The sequence below is a fragment of the Octodon degus genome, unplaced genomic scaffold (assembly GCF_000260255.1).
Source record: "Octodon degus isolate 3935 unplaced genomic scaffold, OctDeg1.0 scaffold00026, whole genome shotgun sequence".
Lineage (NCBI taxonomy): Eukaryota > Metazoa > Chordata > Mammalia > Rodentia > Octodontidae > Octodon > Octodon degus.
The window spans coordinates 19,252,791-19,270,845 of record NW_004524602.1 but is presented as its reverse complement, the minus strand read 5'-3'; the positions used below and the strand labels follow the sequence as shown (position 1 = coordinate 19,270,845).

Below are 18,055 nucleotides of genomic sequence, written 5' to 3'. Positions count from 1 at the left end.
TTTTTTTGCTCCTTGAATGCCTTCAGGGCACTTTTGGCTGGCTGGAGGGTTGTGGGGATCGAACTAGAACAAGCTGAGGCTGACAGCTTTGTGGATTCCCTTTTCATTATGCTAAATGTCCTTCAGATTTCTAGTAGCTTTTAAAGTTACATATTTCAGGGGCCGGGGAGATGGCTCAGTGGAATAAGCGCTTCCCTGACAAGCGCAAGGGCCTGAGTTCAATCCCTGGATCCACCAAAAAAAAATTAAAAAAATAAATAAATAAAGTTATATATTTCAATGCTTTGCATAAGATTAAATGTTAATTCTGTTAGACCTTCATTATCAATTATACCTTTTATCCTTACTACTGAGGATTTGTTTGGTTGTCCACTTATCTGGTGGATTAGCTTCCCTGTCTGCTTCCTATTTATTCATATATACTTGGTGGCCTCCATTTATCATTTATTCTTAATCTTCTTTGGGTAATTTGATATTAAATATCAGATGACATTAAGACATCTGTAAAAATGGCTATACACATTTTTGTTATTTTAAATATAATACTAGTACTTGTGACCATTGTATGCATTGCTATTCCTGTATCTTGTGTAAAGAAGCTATTCAAATCTCTTGCTCACTTAACAAGAGTGACTTTTATATTTTATCGAGTTAAGAATTCTTTATATATTCTGCCTAAAAGTTCTTGAGCATTTATTCAAATAAATGAAAAGTTGTTTATACAGAAATCTGAGCATTTATGAATTTATTTGTCAGAGCCAGAACTTGTATTTCCTTTAATGGGTAAATCGTCAAATAAACTAGTATATATGCATTAATGAAATAATATTCATCAATAAAAAGGAACAAAATATTGATCCAAGCAATAACTTCAATGAATTTGCAGGGAATTACACTTAGTGAAAATAGTAGATCTCAAAAGATTTTATACTGTTTAATCCATTTATATAACACTCCTAAGTTTTTAAAATTAAGATTATAATAAAGATTTATCCATTCCTTGATACATATCAGTACTTCATTCTTTTGGCAATTAAATAATTTTGTTTATATCATCAGTTGGACATTTTGGTTATTTTCACTTTTTAGCTATTATGACTCATAAAACCATTTATGTACCGATTTTTTACAGACATAAGATCATTATTTTTTTAACCATTTTTCCTTTCTAAAATATATGTATTTAAAATATAATCTTCCTGTTAAGCACTATATTAACTTTCTTTCACATCTTACTGTACTGTTCTTTCATCATCATTTAGCCTAAAATACTCAATTTCTATCATATTTTTCTTTGTTCACTGTTTACTAAGAATTATGTATTTTTAATGACAGTCTTTAAGGATTTTGAAGGTACATTTCATCCTGATTTCTAATTAGTTGCCTTATAGTCAGAAAACCTATTTGGTATGGACTTAAAACCTTGAAATTATTGAGACTTACTTTACATCTGGGATATGTGGCCAGTCTTTGTAAATGTTACATGTGCACTTGAATACAATTTTTGTCTGCAGTTCTTGGACAGAGTATTCTCAAGCTGTCAGGACAAATTTGTTTATACTGATAATTCATTTAGCATTACATCATATAGTTGTGACTACTTATTCTATACGTTAATGACAAAAAAAATTAAAATCTACAACCCTGATTACGGATTAGCCTAATTCTCTTTTCATCCTGTCAGTTTGGTTTCATGCCAAAGTTTTGTTTAGGCTTACATACTTTACGACTTTATATCTACCAGATGAATTTATCACGATAAAAAGGTTTTGTCCCAAAGCTGAGTTTGTTTTGTTACCCAACCACTCCAACTTGTTTTAATTAGTGGTCACAGATTGTCTTTCTTCACATCACTTTTAAACTGTGTTTCTTCATATTTAAATTGTGTTGACTGCACACAACATAGCTAATGTCATGCTTTTTTTTTTTTTTCAGAACCAGGGATTGAACTCAGGCCCTTGCAACTTGCCAGGGAAGCGCTTATTCCACTGAGCCATCTTCCTGGCCCCTTAGTATCATGTTTTTTATGAAGCAGTTTGTGAATTACAATATAATCACCAAAACTGTGTTTACATCTATCTTTCTACTGCTTTGCCTTAAAATTATATAATTTGCTACATTAATTATTCTTTCAAATTTCTGAAACTTACTTTCATTTTCCTCTTATAAATTTCAGTTGCTTCTTCCTGGTATAATTCTTGTCGTACTTGTTCCAAATCTTCACGCTGTCGCAGCATTTCTTCCAACTTCTGAATCAGCTGTTAAAATTTTTAAAAACAAAAATATTTATAGGACCCAAGCTTTATAACCAGTATTTTACAATTTTACCAGTATTAAGGAAGAGTTTATTTTAATACCATATTTTGAAGCTGCAGTCTTTTCCCCTCAATTTCTTGAAGTTTTGCCATCCTTTCTTCTTCTCTTTGCTGTTGCATGTTGGCAAACTCTAGGATTTTCCTGTTTTCTTCTTCCATCTCCTCACGTTTTTTTTTTCTCCACAGAGCCTGCTCTTTTTGAAACTCTTCAATGTACTTCCGAGTTGCATTCATTTTTTCTAACTTTTGTTGTCTTTCTCTAAAAACAACAGCAAGTTTCATACTAACAGAAATAATAAAATAACAAAGTAATTTCCTTCTCTTAGTAATGATGTGAGGAAAACATCCTTTCTATATATAATTTATTCATTCATTAAAGCAACAGACATTTTGAAAGCCTACCATGTGCCACTAAGTATAGTGTCAGGTATGAATTTCCTCTTGGTAAAATACTATGCCTCTCTTCTAACTTACTAACAGAATTTTATGCGTTATCATTTCTGACCGACTACAACTTGTTGACATAAGCCTTGTGGTACTCTGTACTTAAGCTGTCTACAAGGAAATGCATCAGAATATGATACAGGCATATTTAAGAAAAAGGTTTATGCCATTTCATCAAACATTTATTATCAGATAACTTATTAATAATCATGCTGACAAAGAACTGGCCTCAATTTACGTGACTAATTAACATTTATCAAGCATGTATTATGTATCAGTCAGTCACTGTTCTGTGTTCACCTCTTTATAACAAACCAATGACCAACATAAAGGAAATGTTTAGCTATTTAAAAAAATCAAGACAAGCTTACAATTGATCTTCTTCATAGATTTTCCTAACAATTTCATCGATCATGAGTTTTTCTTTCAGCAACTGCTCATACGCTTCCTGCTTTCTTTTCTCTTGGTCTTCAAGTTGTTTCTCCAAGTCCAGAGAATACTGTGCTTTCTCTTTGTTTTGCTTGTCTTCTAGAGCATTTTCCTCCTTCATTACTCTCTCATGTTCTTCCATCATGGTTTTGGCTATTTCAGCATCACGTTTCTGATATTTAAACAAAATTTATCTTTTCATTTTCAAATTTGAGAAAAGTATGATGGATTATTTTAAACAGACCAACTGGACATTTTAAAGCCTTTTCCATAAACAAGTAACAAGCAAAAGTAAATCACAGTGACATGAAGAGTGTGAAGAATGAATCAAACCCTGGAGATGGGAGCCTTTCCTGTTCCTTTCAGAAGCTCTCTCAGGGCAATAGCTAATAAGGATAACTAATAAATTCACACTGGGAAATCTGAAGTGACATTATAAGTACTTTATTATTATTTTTCTTTTTTTAATCTTTATATTTATTTATTTATTTATGTGTGTGTGGGCAGCTCAGCCCACCAGGGGGCGGGGCTGGCTGGCATGTGGTGCTGGGGGATTGAACTGCAGTCCCAGTGATTTGCTAAGCTGGTTCTAAGTAGGTCCTTTAGACCACTGAGCCATCTCACCAGCCCTATAAGTACTTTATTAGTAACTAACTCAAAACAGTAGTCATCTTTTTCTTCTATTTACAAGTTGATGTTCACAAGTTTCATAGTTTTTAGCTCCAGTGTTTATCAACTACTATCTAGTAAAAAGATTATATGGGCTCTTTCATACAAATATACTATTGAATGACTGAAAACTCAAGTTTTTTTCCAGCCAAACTTCCTTTCCTGCCATGGGCCTTTCATTTGCCCTTTCTCAGTTATCAAGGGCATAAGGCATAAGGCACTTTAACTTACAAGGGCCAAATATTTTTCTGTGTCTGTTTCTCGCAATCTTTAATTCACTCACCCAGCACCATTCTTGCTTAACTAAGAGACAACCCTTTTCTTGGACAGGTTAAACTCCTTAATTCTTTTGAGCATTACCAAATAATTCAACAAAACAAGTTTTAAAAGAAATAAGCATTCTGCAACAACTTTTTAAATTACCATTTGCCTTTATGATCACATCCCAAATACAGGAATAGTTTTGCAGCATCAAATACAAAGAAGACACATGTTAAAAACATAAGACTTTTGGGGGCTGGTGAGATGGCTCAGTGGTCTAAAGCACCTACTTAGAACAAGCTTAGCAAAGCACAGGGACCGCGGTTCAATCCCCCAGCACCACATGCCAGCCAGCCCCACCCCCTGGTGGGCTGAGCTGGCCACACACACACACACACACACACACACACAAATAAGTAAATAAATAAACAAATAAAATAAAAATTTTTTTAAAAAAGTAAGACTTTTATCCCTGATATAACTGAAGCCTATAAAATAAACCTTGTCAGTATGACAAAATTTTCTTTTTTTGCATATGTTGTACTAAGTTCTTTTTTAAAAAATATGAAATGACAAAAATTTTATGTATGCATAATTAGCCATGTTTAGAAATGCAATGTTCTCATTTTACAAACAAGAAAATTAAGACTCAGAGAAACCGAGCTAAACTAGTACCTAGATGTCCTGACATCTGGTCAGGACCTACAAATACTTGGCTTTAATTTTGTGCATCATTTTTTTTTTGTAAATAAATTATGATTTAGAATATCACTCTAATTTTTTTTTCATGCATGTATTTGGTATAGGGTCTCACTACACAGCTTGGACTTGTGGTGATCCTCCTGTTTTCAGCCTTCCCAGCACTGGTATTACAGGCGTACACCACCATGCCTGGACTCAATTCACTGGCTCAGTTCCCTGGGTACAGGGCTGGCACAGCATCCGGTCTGGGATCGAACTCTAAATTCTTTATGAGTCAGATTAAAATATCTGGGCCAGCCAGATTAAAATATCTGGATCAGCCAGATATTTCAGCAAACTAAAACTCCTGCTGAGATTTTTGGCAGGCACTGAGGCCTGGGTTTGATCCCCTGTGTGCTGTGCCAGCCCCACTCCTGGGGCATAATGAATGGCTACTGAGACTAGGTGTGGTGGCACAAGCCTGTAATCCCAACACTTGGGAGGCTGAAAACAGGTGGATCATTACAAATCTGATCTGTGTAGTGAGAGCCTGTAGACCCTGTACTAAAGACATCTGTGTGTGTGTGTGTGTGTGTGTGTGTGTGTGTGTGTGTGTGTATGTATGTAGATAGATAGATCCTGAATAAGTTTAATTATCAGAAATATTAAAACTAAAAACAGCTGGTCAAATAGCAAATTGTGTTGTGTTTTATTTAATGAAAAAAACAGAGTTTAGATGGATTAGGAAATAAAGCCTTTCAACTTTTTCCACCACTAGCCACACCTAAGGTTATCATTAACATGCTATGGACCCTCCACACATTTTCTATAGTAACATAAAGGCACATACACACAACATGTATGTGCTTCTTACATCTTGGACTTATTCTTAAAAATGCTCATATTGCACTGCACTGGTTAACTATTATGGTATCATCTCTGACTTGCACATGTGTGTGAACGAATGTTTATGTTGATACACAAAAAATACACACAGGTAAACATACAGTTGTTTGGTCTTTGTGTGTGATAATGAGGCTCAAGAGATGACGTTATTGGGGGGCCTGCCCCTTAGCTCAGCTCTTTTTTGAAATTTTTTTTTTTTTTTTGCACTGGGGATTGAGCTCAGGCCCTTGCACTTGCCAGAGAAGTGCTTATTCCACTGAGCCATCTCCCCGGCCCTAGTTCAGCTCTTTAAGTGGCTGCTTCAACAAAGCAGTCAGGCTCAGGTTGCTGTGGTTCGATCCCCAGAACTCAAGCCAGCCAAGGCATTCAGAGGAAAAAAAAAAAAAAGATGATGTTATTCACAGTGTGTAACACTACTAGTGAGTACATCTGAGATTCTTTGCCTAAGAGCAATCCCTCAAAGTGGCAGCATATCAGGGGTTAGAAAAGGCGATAAAAACACCAAAAAACCTGAGTTCCTTTTCAAAACAGTTGTACTTCCTACATATGAAGTACAACTGAAATATATATGGTGAATGTTTACATTTTTTAAAATGTATTACAATAAAAAACACAGTGCCATTAATTTTCCTCTCACTTCTAATTTGCTTATCCCATTGCTCTTGCCACTCTCTGAAGTGATTCTGGAAGTCCTCTTTTGTGTTTTTACAATGTTTGATAAAGAATATAGTGAATGTAGCTGTCACTATCATTTCACAGAAAGGCAGGCTTGTAAAAACATTACCATATGTTTTCATCCACTTTATTCACCGGATCTGGCATCATTAAACTTCTCGATCTTCCCCCAAATCAAAATAACCATGAAAGGTAAATACTTTTAGTCAGTTGAAGAAACTAAGGCAGCCACAAGACTTCAATTAAAGACAGTCATGCAAGAGAACTACAACTTTTTAAATAGCCATATTTTCAAGTGTACCTCAAAATTATCAAATTATAAAACACTTTAAAAATAAAGGAATTTAATAATCTTCTAAAATATAGTACTGCTAACAACTTACACTATTCTGCTTTATCAAAGAATAACCAGGTAGAAGCTATAAAGAATGTTGTGTTATGCAGGCCTCTGAAAGGCTCTAATATTAAATTGAGCAAGGTTTCATAAGAATCCACCAAAGATTTTCCATATCCTCAGGATCTAAAAAGTATACAAGCATTTAGGAAATCCAGCAATGAATATTCTTTATAGAATGTAACAATATTTTTAAAAATGAGTTTTTAAGATTTTTCTAAATGAACCTCAAAACAAAAACAAAAACAAACAAACAAACAAAAAAAAAAACCCTAATGACCAGAAAAGAATTACCATTTGCTCGTATTTAATGGCATCCTTCTCAGCAATCTGGGCTGCCCTCTCCTTATTCATGTAAGCTGCTCTTAATTTCTTCTCCAATTCTCTGAGTTCAATACTGTGGAGGGAAAAGACACAATTTAAAGTTCATAAGAAAAGTAAACTTCACAGAAAACTGAGTTTCTTCTGTGAAAATTAAAATCTTTAAATTTTTTCAGGCAGTATACAACTGGTATCACTTCAGAGCCACAGAAGAAATAACTTAATTCATTACATTTAATGGATTCCATCGGACATTAGGGGCTTAAATCTTCTGGTTGAGAGGGAGTGTAGTATTCTATTATATCGATCACATTCATATATTTGTTTATAACAAGGCTACACTATCTTAACTCCTATAGATTATAACAAGTCTTCAGAATGTGGAGAAATCATCTCCAATTTTTGTCTTCTTAAAAAAAAATAGCAATTCTCAGTACTTATTTCCATTTCCACTTTAGACTTGGCTTGTTAAACTTCACCATAAACAAAGCTGGCAGGGATTCTGATTGAGACTGCACTGAATTCATACATCTATTCAGAGTATATAAGCTTTCATCTTTATCTTTGCTCTCCTCCTACATTCTGTAATCATTTCAGAAAGGAATTTGCTGATTGTTTTCTAATAATTCCAACGAGCACATTTTCTAATGTAGTCATTTCAGACTAAAAATTATCCTTACAGGAAAAACAACTTCAGCTACATCCTGAAAGATTTAGGGTATTCTTTTTTAATCCTATAACTTTTTATTGTGCAAAAACACATATAATGGAGAAATTCCCATTTTTTTTGTAACCAAAACTTTAATTCCAAAGAGTCTCACAAAACATATTACAAATGACAGCATGAAAAAAAAAATCTTGCACAGTAATGCAAAAGTTCAGCTCTACGAAGTACCCTTAAACCAGCAGGACATTGGTTCTTTGAAATCTCAGGTTTCTAAATAAAAATAGCTATGTACTCATATGCAACATTATGGAAGGAACATTTGTGGCCTAGCAAAGGTAAACTCTCTTGAAATTTACCTGACTGTATATCAACCAGGAAACCTCTGCTCGGTATAAAGACCAGTTCCATTTTTAAAATCACACTGACCTAGTTTTGTGTGTGGCCTTTACTTGTACCTTGTGGCACGTCTGTACACTATTATCTCAGCTATGAAAAAGGTCTTGTTCAATTTTTACCACTTTCTTTTCTGTAACATTAGGACACCATACTTTAAGCAGAGTTTTGAGGTTTATTTTCAGTCTGTACCAGGCTGAAGATCAAAGCAAATTTAATTTTGCTTAAGGGAACATTGGACAGTAACAATTCTTGGCATTACGTGCTTCTTCTGATTCATCTCAAACCAGAGAGAATTATATTGTTGGGTCACTGTTCCAAGACACAAAGGTGAACAGCTAAAACATCTTAAAAACGCATCAAGCTTATGAAGTCTCAAACAATACTTGGATTTTCTGTACATACTCCCATCAATGAAGTTAATTCCTGTACACCACTTCTCCTGCAAACTGATCTTCTATTTCCTTTCATTTGACCTAGATTGGCCGTGAGACCTAGAGAAGGATTGGGACGGCTTGTGATTTCTCTCCTCTCCCTAGACAGTGATCTTTCTCTTCTCCTATCTCTAGAAAGAGACATGCTCTGGCTGTGAGAGAAATTTCTCCTTCGTGGAGATCTGTGGTGAGGTGGAGGACTCCTACAATAATCTTCTCGAGGGTGACGATCCCAAGAAGGAGGAGGGCCACGATTTTGACTTCTCTTTTCACCATTGAATAGTTCTACTCTGACACAGCAGCCACATAATGTTCCTCCATCTAGCTCTCAGATAGCATCTGGTGCGTCTTGGGGATCTTCAAATTCAACGAAAGCAAAGCCAGGAGGGTTTCTAGCAACCCACATACTCTGCAGTGGTCCATAATGGCCGAAAGCTCATTCCAGCTCAGTCTTGTTGCCATTGTTGGCAAGCATTCCTACATAAACCTTACAGTCCAATAGGCAGGAATCATGATGCATCTCGAGATCTGGAGTTAGAAATGTGGAGGTTCAAAACCACACGTGACCAGTGGATCTTCTCGCTACCCTCCAACTCAGCTCCCCTACACAAACTCAGTTACCCAGCATCTAGAAAATGACAAAACTCTCATTTTAACTATTTCACGTGTAATTCACTCATGTTAATGACATCCAGTTTTATATAACCATCAGCAATATTTTCAATATTTTTTCATCATCCCTAGCAGAAAGGCCATATCCATTAAACAACTACTCCCTATGCCACCCTTCCAGTGGCCCTTGGTAATTTCTAATCTTTTTTTTTTTTTTTTGAGAAAAGGACCACCTATGCTTTGGACTGGCCTTGTGCTCCCATTTGTAGCCCCCAGGCTGGTCTTGAACTTGAAGCAATCAATCCTCCTGTTTCAACCTCCCGAGTTCTGGGATTACAGGCGTGCACCACTGCTCCCAGTTCAGGGGCTGACATGGTGCGCCTCGGGTTACATATCTGTTTGTAAAGTTTATAAGTGAAATAACACAATATTTTTCCTATGTCTTGTTTATTTTTTGTAATATGTTTTATATATTCATTCACGCTGTGGCCATGTACCAGAATTTAATTTCTCTTCATACTGGATAACATCCCATTGTGTATGCCTGCCACACCTGTTTACTTACTTGTCCACTGGGGGCTACTCAGCTTGTTTCTACCTTTTGACTGTTGTAAACATGCTGCTCGCAACACTAGACAACAAGTGTTCATTTCAGTCTAGTACTCAATCCATTTGTATAAATATATACCTGGGGTAATGTAACTGTTTAGTGTTTTCCACACTTTACATTTATACTAGCAACATTTGCAGATTTCAATTCTCCACTTTCTTGGCCACATTTGTTATTTCCCCTTGCATCAACAGGTATGCAGCAGTTTCTTGTGAGGCTCTGATTTGTATTTCTCTGATGTCTAATGATAATGAATATTTTTTGATGTACTTATTACTCACTGTGTATCTTCGAGAAAATGTCTATTTAAATGCTACACTCATTTTTTATTGGTTTATTTCATTGCAGTCATTCCTTATATACTCTGGATACTAAATCCTTATCAAAGATACAACTTGTTCTTCTTGCCTATGTGAGCTCTTGATAGGTGAAAAACAGTTGAACACAACCTGTCAGTGTCTTAGAACAGACACACACATAAGGTGTGCTTTGCTTTCTTCTGAGTCAGGGACCAGAGTCTTAAACTCAGAACATGGGCTGCTCTGCGAGACTGCTTCTGAGCTGCCACAGGCCCATAAGAGACAATAAAATTTCCACAAGTCTAAGTTGCCCTTTCCTTAACTCAGTATTTGGTTGGTTCCTTCACCTTTGGGCTTTATCCAGGGTTCTTACAGATTCTTCTTTGTTGTTCTTGTTTTATTTTTGTCCTTGCTATTTTGTTCTTGTTTGTTTTAGGTTTCTCACAGGAGACAGAGGTGGGGAAGAACAGGGTCCTTGAGCTGCCTATATTGCTATTTTGCCATCATTAACCTTACAACTCTTATCATGAGGTATTCTCACTACTATTCACTTGAAAGTGTTTTCTAACTTAAATTTCAATTACTTTTAATTGAATTCAATTAATATTTTGGCCCAGGAGTTATATGAATACCAGGGATCAAACACAGGACCTTGTGCTTGCCAGACAGACACTTATGCTGCTAAACTATCTCCCTGACTATAAATATATTTTTGCACTATTTAAACACATAAAGATTATCAGTTTGTTTTTGGTTTCTGGTATTTAGTTTAATTCCACTATAGACAGAGAACACAGTATGCATAAATTAAATCCTTTGGGGGCCGGGGAGATAGCTCATTAGAATAAGTGCTTGCCTGGCAAGTGCAGGGTCCTAAGTTCACTCCCTGGTACCGCAAAAAATAAATAAATCCTTTGATAATATTTTGATAATTTTATTCTGAACAGCATATAATTTATTTTGGTAAATGGTTCAAATATATTTACTATAACAACTAATATAGTTTATTTTATTTAATACAATTAAGTTTAAATATACAATCTTTTTTAAAGTAATTTTATTGAGAAACAAATAGCAATGAAACAGTTTGAAAGCTGATTACCAGCACAGTTTCAACAATTAATACAGGGGGTCGGGGAGATGGCTCAGTGGAATAAGTGCTTCCCTGGCAAGCGCAAGGGCCTGAGTTCAATCCCCAGTCCCGGAAAAAAAAAAAAAAAAAAAAAGGATAACAATTAATACAGGGGACCGGGGAGATGGCTCAGTAGAATAAGCGCTTGCCTGGCAAGCTCAAGAGACTGAGTTCAATCCCCAGTTCCACAAAAAACAAAACAAAAAACAAAAACAAAAACAAAAACAAAACAATTAATACACTGCATATTGTTGTCTTACTGGTTATTCATTGTATAAGATACAGACATGATATCCTGTCCACAAACACTATTAGAACAAATATCTCTATTCATTGTATTAAGAGAATGCAGCTGTATATCTATCCTAACTATTCTGAACATACAGATACAAAATGGTCATTTGTACCGGCTTTTCTGGTTAGTTTTGTCAGAGAATGGCATTCCATTGTCATTTAAATATTGTAGGTGCGTGAACTCAGCAAAACACTCCAATGTAGTCCAGTAGCCCATAATAGTAGTGGGTTTTCTGTAAGACTGGCAATGTCAGAAGCTGTTGACTTGAGCCTTTTATAGCTCAGCATATTACTATGGCTTTACTTTTTATACTTTGTTTTTATTCTTTTCTGCTGCATGGTTAAGGCCAAGATAAAGCAAGACTTATATAACAAAAAATGTAACTTTTGTATCTGACAAGGTCAGTCAAGTTCCCTCAGGATTTATCCTGAAACCCTGTACTGCAGTTTGTAGATCCTTTGTCAGTGTCAGCCATGTGGATGAGTCACGGCCAATGCTTGACCAATTTGCTCTCTGTGTAAATATACAACCTTAACATCTTTCAATTTGTTTTCTCTGTTATATTCACTTTTATTCTCCTTTTTCGTTCTTTGTTGGGTGCCACAGCTACCCATAGTTTAGATGGCTCACTATGAGGGTGATAGAAGTCACCATATGATTGACATATTCTAGTGAAAGAATACAGAGCAAAAGTGGCATAAGAAAAAAGGCATGTTGGGCAAATCCAGAAGAAACCAGGTGCAAGATTCCCAATACCTCTCCTGCGGGAGTCATGCAGGATATGTGTGATTCACCCAGGAGCTGTGACAACCTATGTCAAATGGTGTCTGCCAAGGGACTCAGTGCTCAAGGTTTTTATGGGGGCTTCTTACTTTGACACCCTCTGCCTAGCAGATACTAAATTTCAGAATCACAGAAGAAAAGCAAAGCTTAGGAGTAAAATATTCATTTTTTTATACACAGCCTAGGCATAATGAGTCACTCTTAACTAGTTGTGATATAAACTGAACTCAAAATCCTAGTTTCTAGAGGGTGCCAAGAAACGAATTTAAGAGATGAATTTTTCAAGCTTAGACTCACAAAACTGTTGTGTTAACTATTTTCTGCATAGCCTCCTTCTGAAGTCATAGTTTTCTATTATTACATATTTACTCTATATAATTAACTTCATAATTATATATTCTTTTTCACATTTTTATAATAAAATTACATACAGAATGCTTTGTTTCAAGTTTGTTGAGACTGGTCTATTATTTATTACACAGTGAAAGATTCTTGCAACTGTAGCTTTATTTACTTTTTCTTTTTTTAATATTTTGATTGAGAAACAAAGAGCAATGAGACAGTTTCAAACAAAATTGGTAAGACAGTTTCAATAATTAACACATTGCATACTGTCTTCCTAGTGGTTATTTGTTGTACAAGATGCAGACACGATATTCTATTTACAAACACTATTAGAACAAATCTCTCTATTCATTGTATTAAGAATGTAGCTATATATCTATCCTAACCATTTTGAATACACAGATACAAAATGGTCATTCATCTGTATCCCCCCTTTTTTTTTGTTTAGTTCTGTTATTTAAATATTATAGGTGTGTGAACTCAGCAAAACATTCCAAAATAGTCCAGTAGTCCATAACAGTATTGGGTCTTCCGCTTGACTAGCAATGTCAGAAGTTGTTGACCTGAGTCCCCTACAGCTTAACATATCAACATGGCTTCATTTCTTATACTTCATTTTCATACTTTTCTGCTGGATGGTTAAGACCAAGATAAAGCAAGACCCATGTAACAAGAGTTGTAGCTTTTGGGTCTGATAAGGTCAGTCAAATCCCCTCAGGATTTATCCTGAGACCCTGCACCTCAGTTTGTAGATCCTTTGTCAGTGTCAGCCATGTGGATGAGTCACAGCCATTGCTTGGCCAATATGCTCTCTGTGAAAGCCTGAGAAAATGTTTTCTCTCCATGTGACTCTCCTCAGGCACACTCTACATCATCAATCACTTTCCTCTTTGGCCCCATAATCTCCTTGATCAGAAACTCTGGGGCACAACTGTGTTACCTGATGTTACAGTACAAGTTCTCTGTATGTCCTGAGTCTTAACTGACCTTGAAAGGCTAGGGCCAAAATGTTGGCTTTCCTTGCAGCCCTCCTTTTTCTCTAATTTTGGTTTGCAAACTTAGGTTGTTAACTCTCCAGAAGAGAAGTTTATTGTTATTACCATGCAACCTAGGCTGTTGAGCTTGACCTCACTATCTGTCTGAATATCAAACATCTTAGGCATAACATGGAACAGGTATTTTTCATCAGGTATTGATATGTTAAACTTTAAGTCCCTACAGAATATGATGAAAAAACATTTAAAAATTAAAATATATTTAAAAAATAGGAATAAAGAATTATATATGTTTACACATAAGTCCAGAAATCTAACCATATACAACATTATAGAAGAATACTCCTGCAACACTCCTTTTCCTGCCTCCTGCCTGCATTCACCACCCCCTTCCTTTTTAAACAATCATCTACCTGAGAGACAGCATGGCAGCAACCGGCGTGTCATGACAAGCAGCGTTTTCAGAAGACCAGAATGACAGGCTCTCCAAGCATGAACCTACTATTACAAATTGCCATCTTCAGTGCAGTTGCTTAGTTCACAGGTGTCAGCATATATAGTTAGTCAGGGTGAGAATCCTTCCAATTACCTGCTAGATTCAAATTACTTTATCTTTCAGTTTTGTTTTCTGTTTTTTTTAAGGAAGGGAAGGATTATTTTTTTCTCTTATTAACTTTACTGAAAATCAATAATAATTGTACAGCAAATTAAAAATTATAGACAAATATTGAAATGTGAAAGATATAAGATGTAGACAGAGTGAATTTTAGAAAACTATTTCTGAAAATGAATACATGAGATTAATAATAGATGGCACATTGTAAAAAATATTTACAAACTTAAATGAATATAACATTAAAAATTGTCTAAAATAAACATGAAGAACAAAAAGTTTACAGATCAGTCATACAATAGTTCTCTCTGTGGCAAAATCAAGAAACATATTCATATAATTAGAATTCTCAAAGTAGAAGGGACTAGACAATAAATATATAAAGATTTAAAATTTCTGAATTTAGTTGAAATTATAGCCCCACATTTCCAAGAAAAATGAAACTTTTGTACAAGAAATATGAATAAAATCATACCAAGATACACAAAAATGAAATTGTCCAAAACTAATTGTTTCTTTCTTTCTTTTTTTTATTTGGCAGAACCAGGGATTGAACTCAGGGCCTGGCACTTGCCAGGCAAGTGCTTATGGGGATTGAACTCAGGGACTTGCACTTGCCAGGCAAGCGCTTATTCTACTGAGCTATCTCCCTGCTCTGTCCAAAACTAATTGTAAAAAAAAAAAATCATTGAAGTGTCTACATAGAAAAAAATATTAGCTATAGAAGAACAAAATTAAATAGCATATATTCCACATTAGAAAAAAAAGAGCAGGTGGGTAAGAAACTAGACTTATTTATTCACAGGACTGAATAAAAAAAAAAGATCTGTCCTCACTGAATTTTATACTTAGTAAGCATACCTTTGAAAACTAAAAGTAAAATATTTTCCAGTTATACAAACTTGAAATATTCTAAAACCTCCAGGTGTAGCATACAGAAAATAACAAAGACCATACATAATCCAGAAGGCAAGAGAAGTAGCTGTGTGATCCTGGATAAAGAATAAAGAGCTCTCAAAATGGTAGTTGTCCAGGACTATGTAAAATATAATATTAGACAAACCCACTTAAAAGGTCACTGAAGATTTCTACAAAACAGTATCAATCTTATGTCAGATTATGTACATATTTTTTCATATGTGCATGTGTATGTGTGTGTGTGTGTGTGTGTGTGTGTGTGTAAAAGACAAGGAAGAAGTAATACAAAGTCAATGGAAAATGGAAATACACTTTTTAAAGTTTCTAATACTAGGAGAAAATATCATACCATGACTTATACATAGACTGTAAGTCAAAGAAACAGTGTAAATCATAAAACAAATATTTCAAAATAATATTCAAAAATTAAAATTAAATTGTGAGTCCAACTAAGAGGCCAGAATGTAGTGAATCATATGTACGAATCTGTGACCAATGCAGAATACTTACACAGTATTTGATTATGTTAATATATACAAAAATATCAACTAATTAAAAAGTTTTCATGATAGTAAAGAATTACTAAGAATAAACCATAACAAAAATACTGAAATGGCAAATATATGACCAGCACTTCTAACAGTCTGGGGATAGGACATTGCATAAAGTTCTATATGTGGTGAACATAGACAGCATCCATGACGCTTACTGGTAGCCAGGCAACTGAGCTACTGCTATTTCCTTGATATCCACCCTGTGGAAACAGAACAAATCATGACCTATAGGGTGTAGGAGAAGTTAATTTGTAGAGTATGCTGATGGAAATCTTTTGCTGCTGTATACAAAAGAATAATTGAAAGACTGCTGTCATATACCTCTTTCTCCTGTGTTTAACTGTTTGCCCTATTTGGTGGGTTCTTTCCATTCTCATTCATGGAGTTGTGGTCATTTTGATCCTTCTCTAGAGTATCTTTTAGTAGTTTGTGTAGGGTTGTGTGGAGGACCACCTGAGCAGTTCTCCTTGAAAGAAGAGCGACTGTCTCCATTTCGACTGAGTCTGACCCTATTTCCTCGTATTGTTATGTACAGAGCTAGCTAGGACTTCTGTTTATCCTTCAATTGGCCTTATGCAATGTATACTGGTCTAGCTGAGGTGCTAGTGATAGTCTTTGAAGGTGGCATGCGTGTTTCCCTGGTAACCTATACCTGCTGCTCTTTAAAGTGAGCTGAGTCAAGACAGGATGGTAGAGCTAATGCTCCGCACCACCAGCTGGGATCAAGCCTCAAGACAGAGGCTATGATTTCCTGGGGCTTGAAAGACTACATCAAAGCTGAAGCACCAGACTTACCAAAACATTAGATACTATATAGTGCAGATTACTCTCTCTGCATATCCTCTCTGCATATGGCGGAGGTAAATGTAGGCCACCCACCTAGCTCAGCTCACAATGGTCACCTTCTTCCTACAATTCTCAGTCAATCCTCCTCAAGCCACTCCCCCCCTGAATAAAACTGGGTGAGGTCCTGGGTCGCTCTCTTGGTTCCAGGAAGCCATCTTCGTGGCTGGACTTAGAGCCCCTTGACTCCCCGATGACTGAAAATATAATTTAGTTTCTTTATTTTCGCTGTGGGTTGCATAAGTCGTAGATTGGAATCAACTTGATGGGATTCCAATAACGTAATTTTGGGATTACAAATATTGGCTTCTTGGACCGAGACGAGGACCTGGAAGGAACTCCTACAGGGTTGGCTTTGTCATCATGAAATTCTTTAGTTGTTCTCTGTCATGGAAGTATTCCAGTTCCCCCTTAAACTTAAAAGAGTTTTGCAGGGTATATCAGTCTGGGTTGGAATTTGTTTTCTTGCAAGACTTGAAGTACTCTACTCCATGCTCTCTTTGACTTGATGGTTTGTGAAGAGAAATCTGCTGTTATTCTGATGGGTTTTCCTTTAAATGTCATCTGTTTTTCTCTAGTGGCCTTTGGTATACTGTTCCCGTGCTGAATTTCTGGGATCTTGATTATTATATGTCTGGGTGCGGTTTTAATCAAGTTGATGTTATTTGGAGTTCTATATGCTTCGGTTACTGAATGTCAGAATGTCTCTCCATATTTGGGAAGTTTTCTGCTATTACTTCTGCCCATATTCTTTTTATATCATTTGTATTGACTCCTTCCTTCTCATTGATGCCTATTAGTCTCACATTGTTCATCTTTGCATCGTCTTGCAGGTGGTGAATTATTTTTTTCTGCATCCTAGTTGTTTTTAAGATATCGTTTCTTACCTTTTCACTAGTTGCAATAGTGTCTTCAAGGTCTGAAAGTCTATTTTCACTTTTATTCAATGGTTTTCCCAGCTTGTGATTGAAGTTTTAATTTCCTGTATATTACTTTATATCTGCTTCATGCATTCTATTTCTTTCCTATATTGCTCAAAGATTCCATCATTTTTCTATTCTACTCTACTTTTTATGTGTCTTCTTTAGAACTACTTAGTACTTCTTTCATTATAGTTATTTCTTTTTTACTTCAGAAACTGTTTCTGATGTTTTCCTCTATACCTTTCTGCACTTGTTTCTTTACTTCAAATACTATTATTTCAGAGATTTCAAGTGTGTGATTTCCAATTTCTTCTATGCTATTGTCTCCTGCATTTGTTCTGGGGGTCTTTGGGCCTGAGAATGCATTTTGCTCCTTCTCTTTGTCATTTTGTGTAGCACTGTTTTCTCACCTTTGGTGTAGAGCTTTGAAAGAGTTATTACCTTAGTACCAGGTCCAGGTCTACCAAATTCAAACTCCTCCAGGTGGGTGTGGCTTGGGTCTGACTGCTGTGCTCCACTTCTTCCTGCTGCAGCCCTTGGAGGT

At 35.7% G+C, this 18,055-nt stretch overlaps 1 protein-coding gene and 1 pseudogene across 1 annotated transcript in view; both read right to left on the bottom strand.

The window, feature by feature from the left end:
- Window positions 1-18,055, bottom strand: part of Mns1 (meiosis specific nuclear structural 1) — a 57,097-nt gene that overhangs the window by 8,315 nt on the left and 30,727 nt on the right. Inside the window, exons 3-6 of the mRNA XM_023712662.1 lie at window positions 7,069-7,185; window positions 3,131-3,360; window positions 2,358-2,574; window positions 2,151-2,258 (exon numbers count right to left, since the gene is read on the bottom strand). Of these exons, the coding sequence (XP_023568430.1) occupies window positions 2,151-2,258; window positions 2,358-2,574; window positions 3,131-3,360; window positions 7,069-7,185 (672 nt within the window). The remainder of the gene's footprint in view (window positions 1-2,150; window positions 2,259-2,357; window positions 2,575-3,130; window positions 3,361-7,068; window positions 7,186-18,055) is intronic.
- On the bottom strand, window positions 8,471-9,109 carry LOC105741871 (annotated as a pseudogene).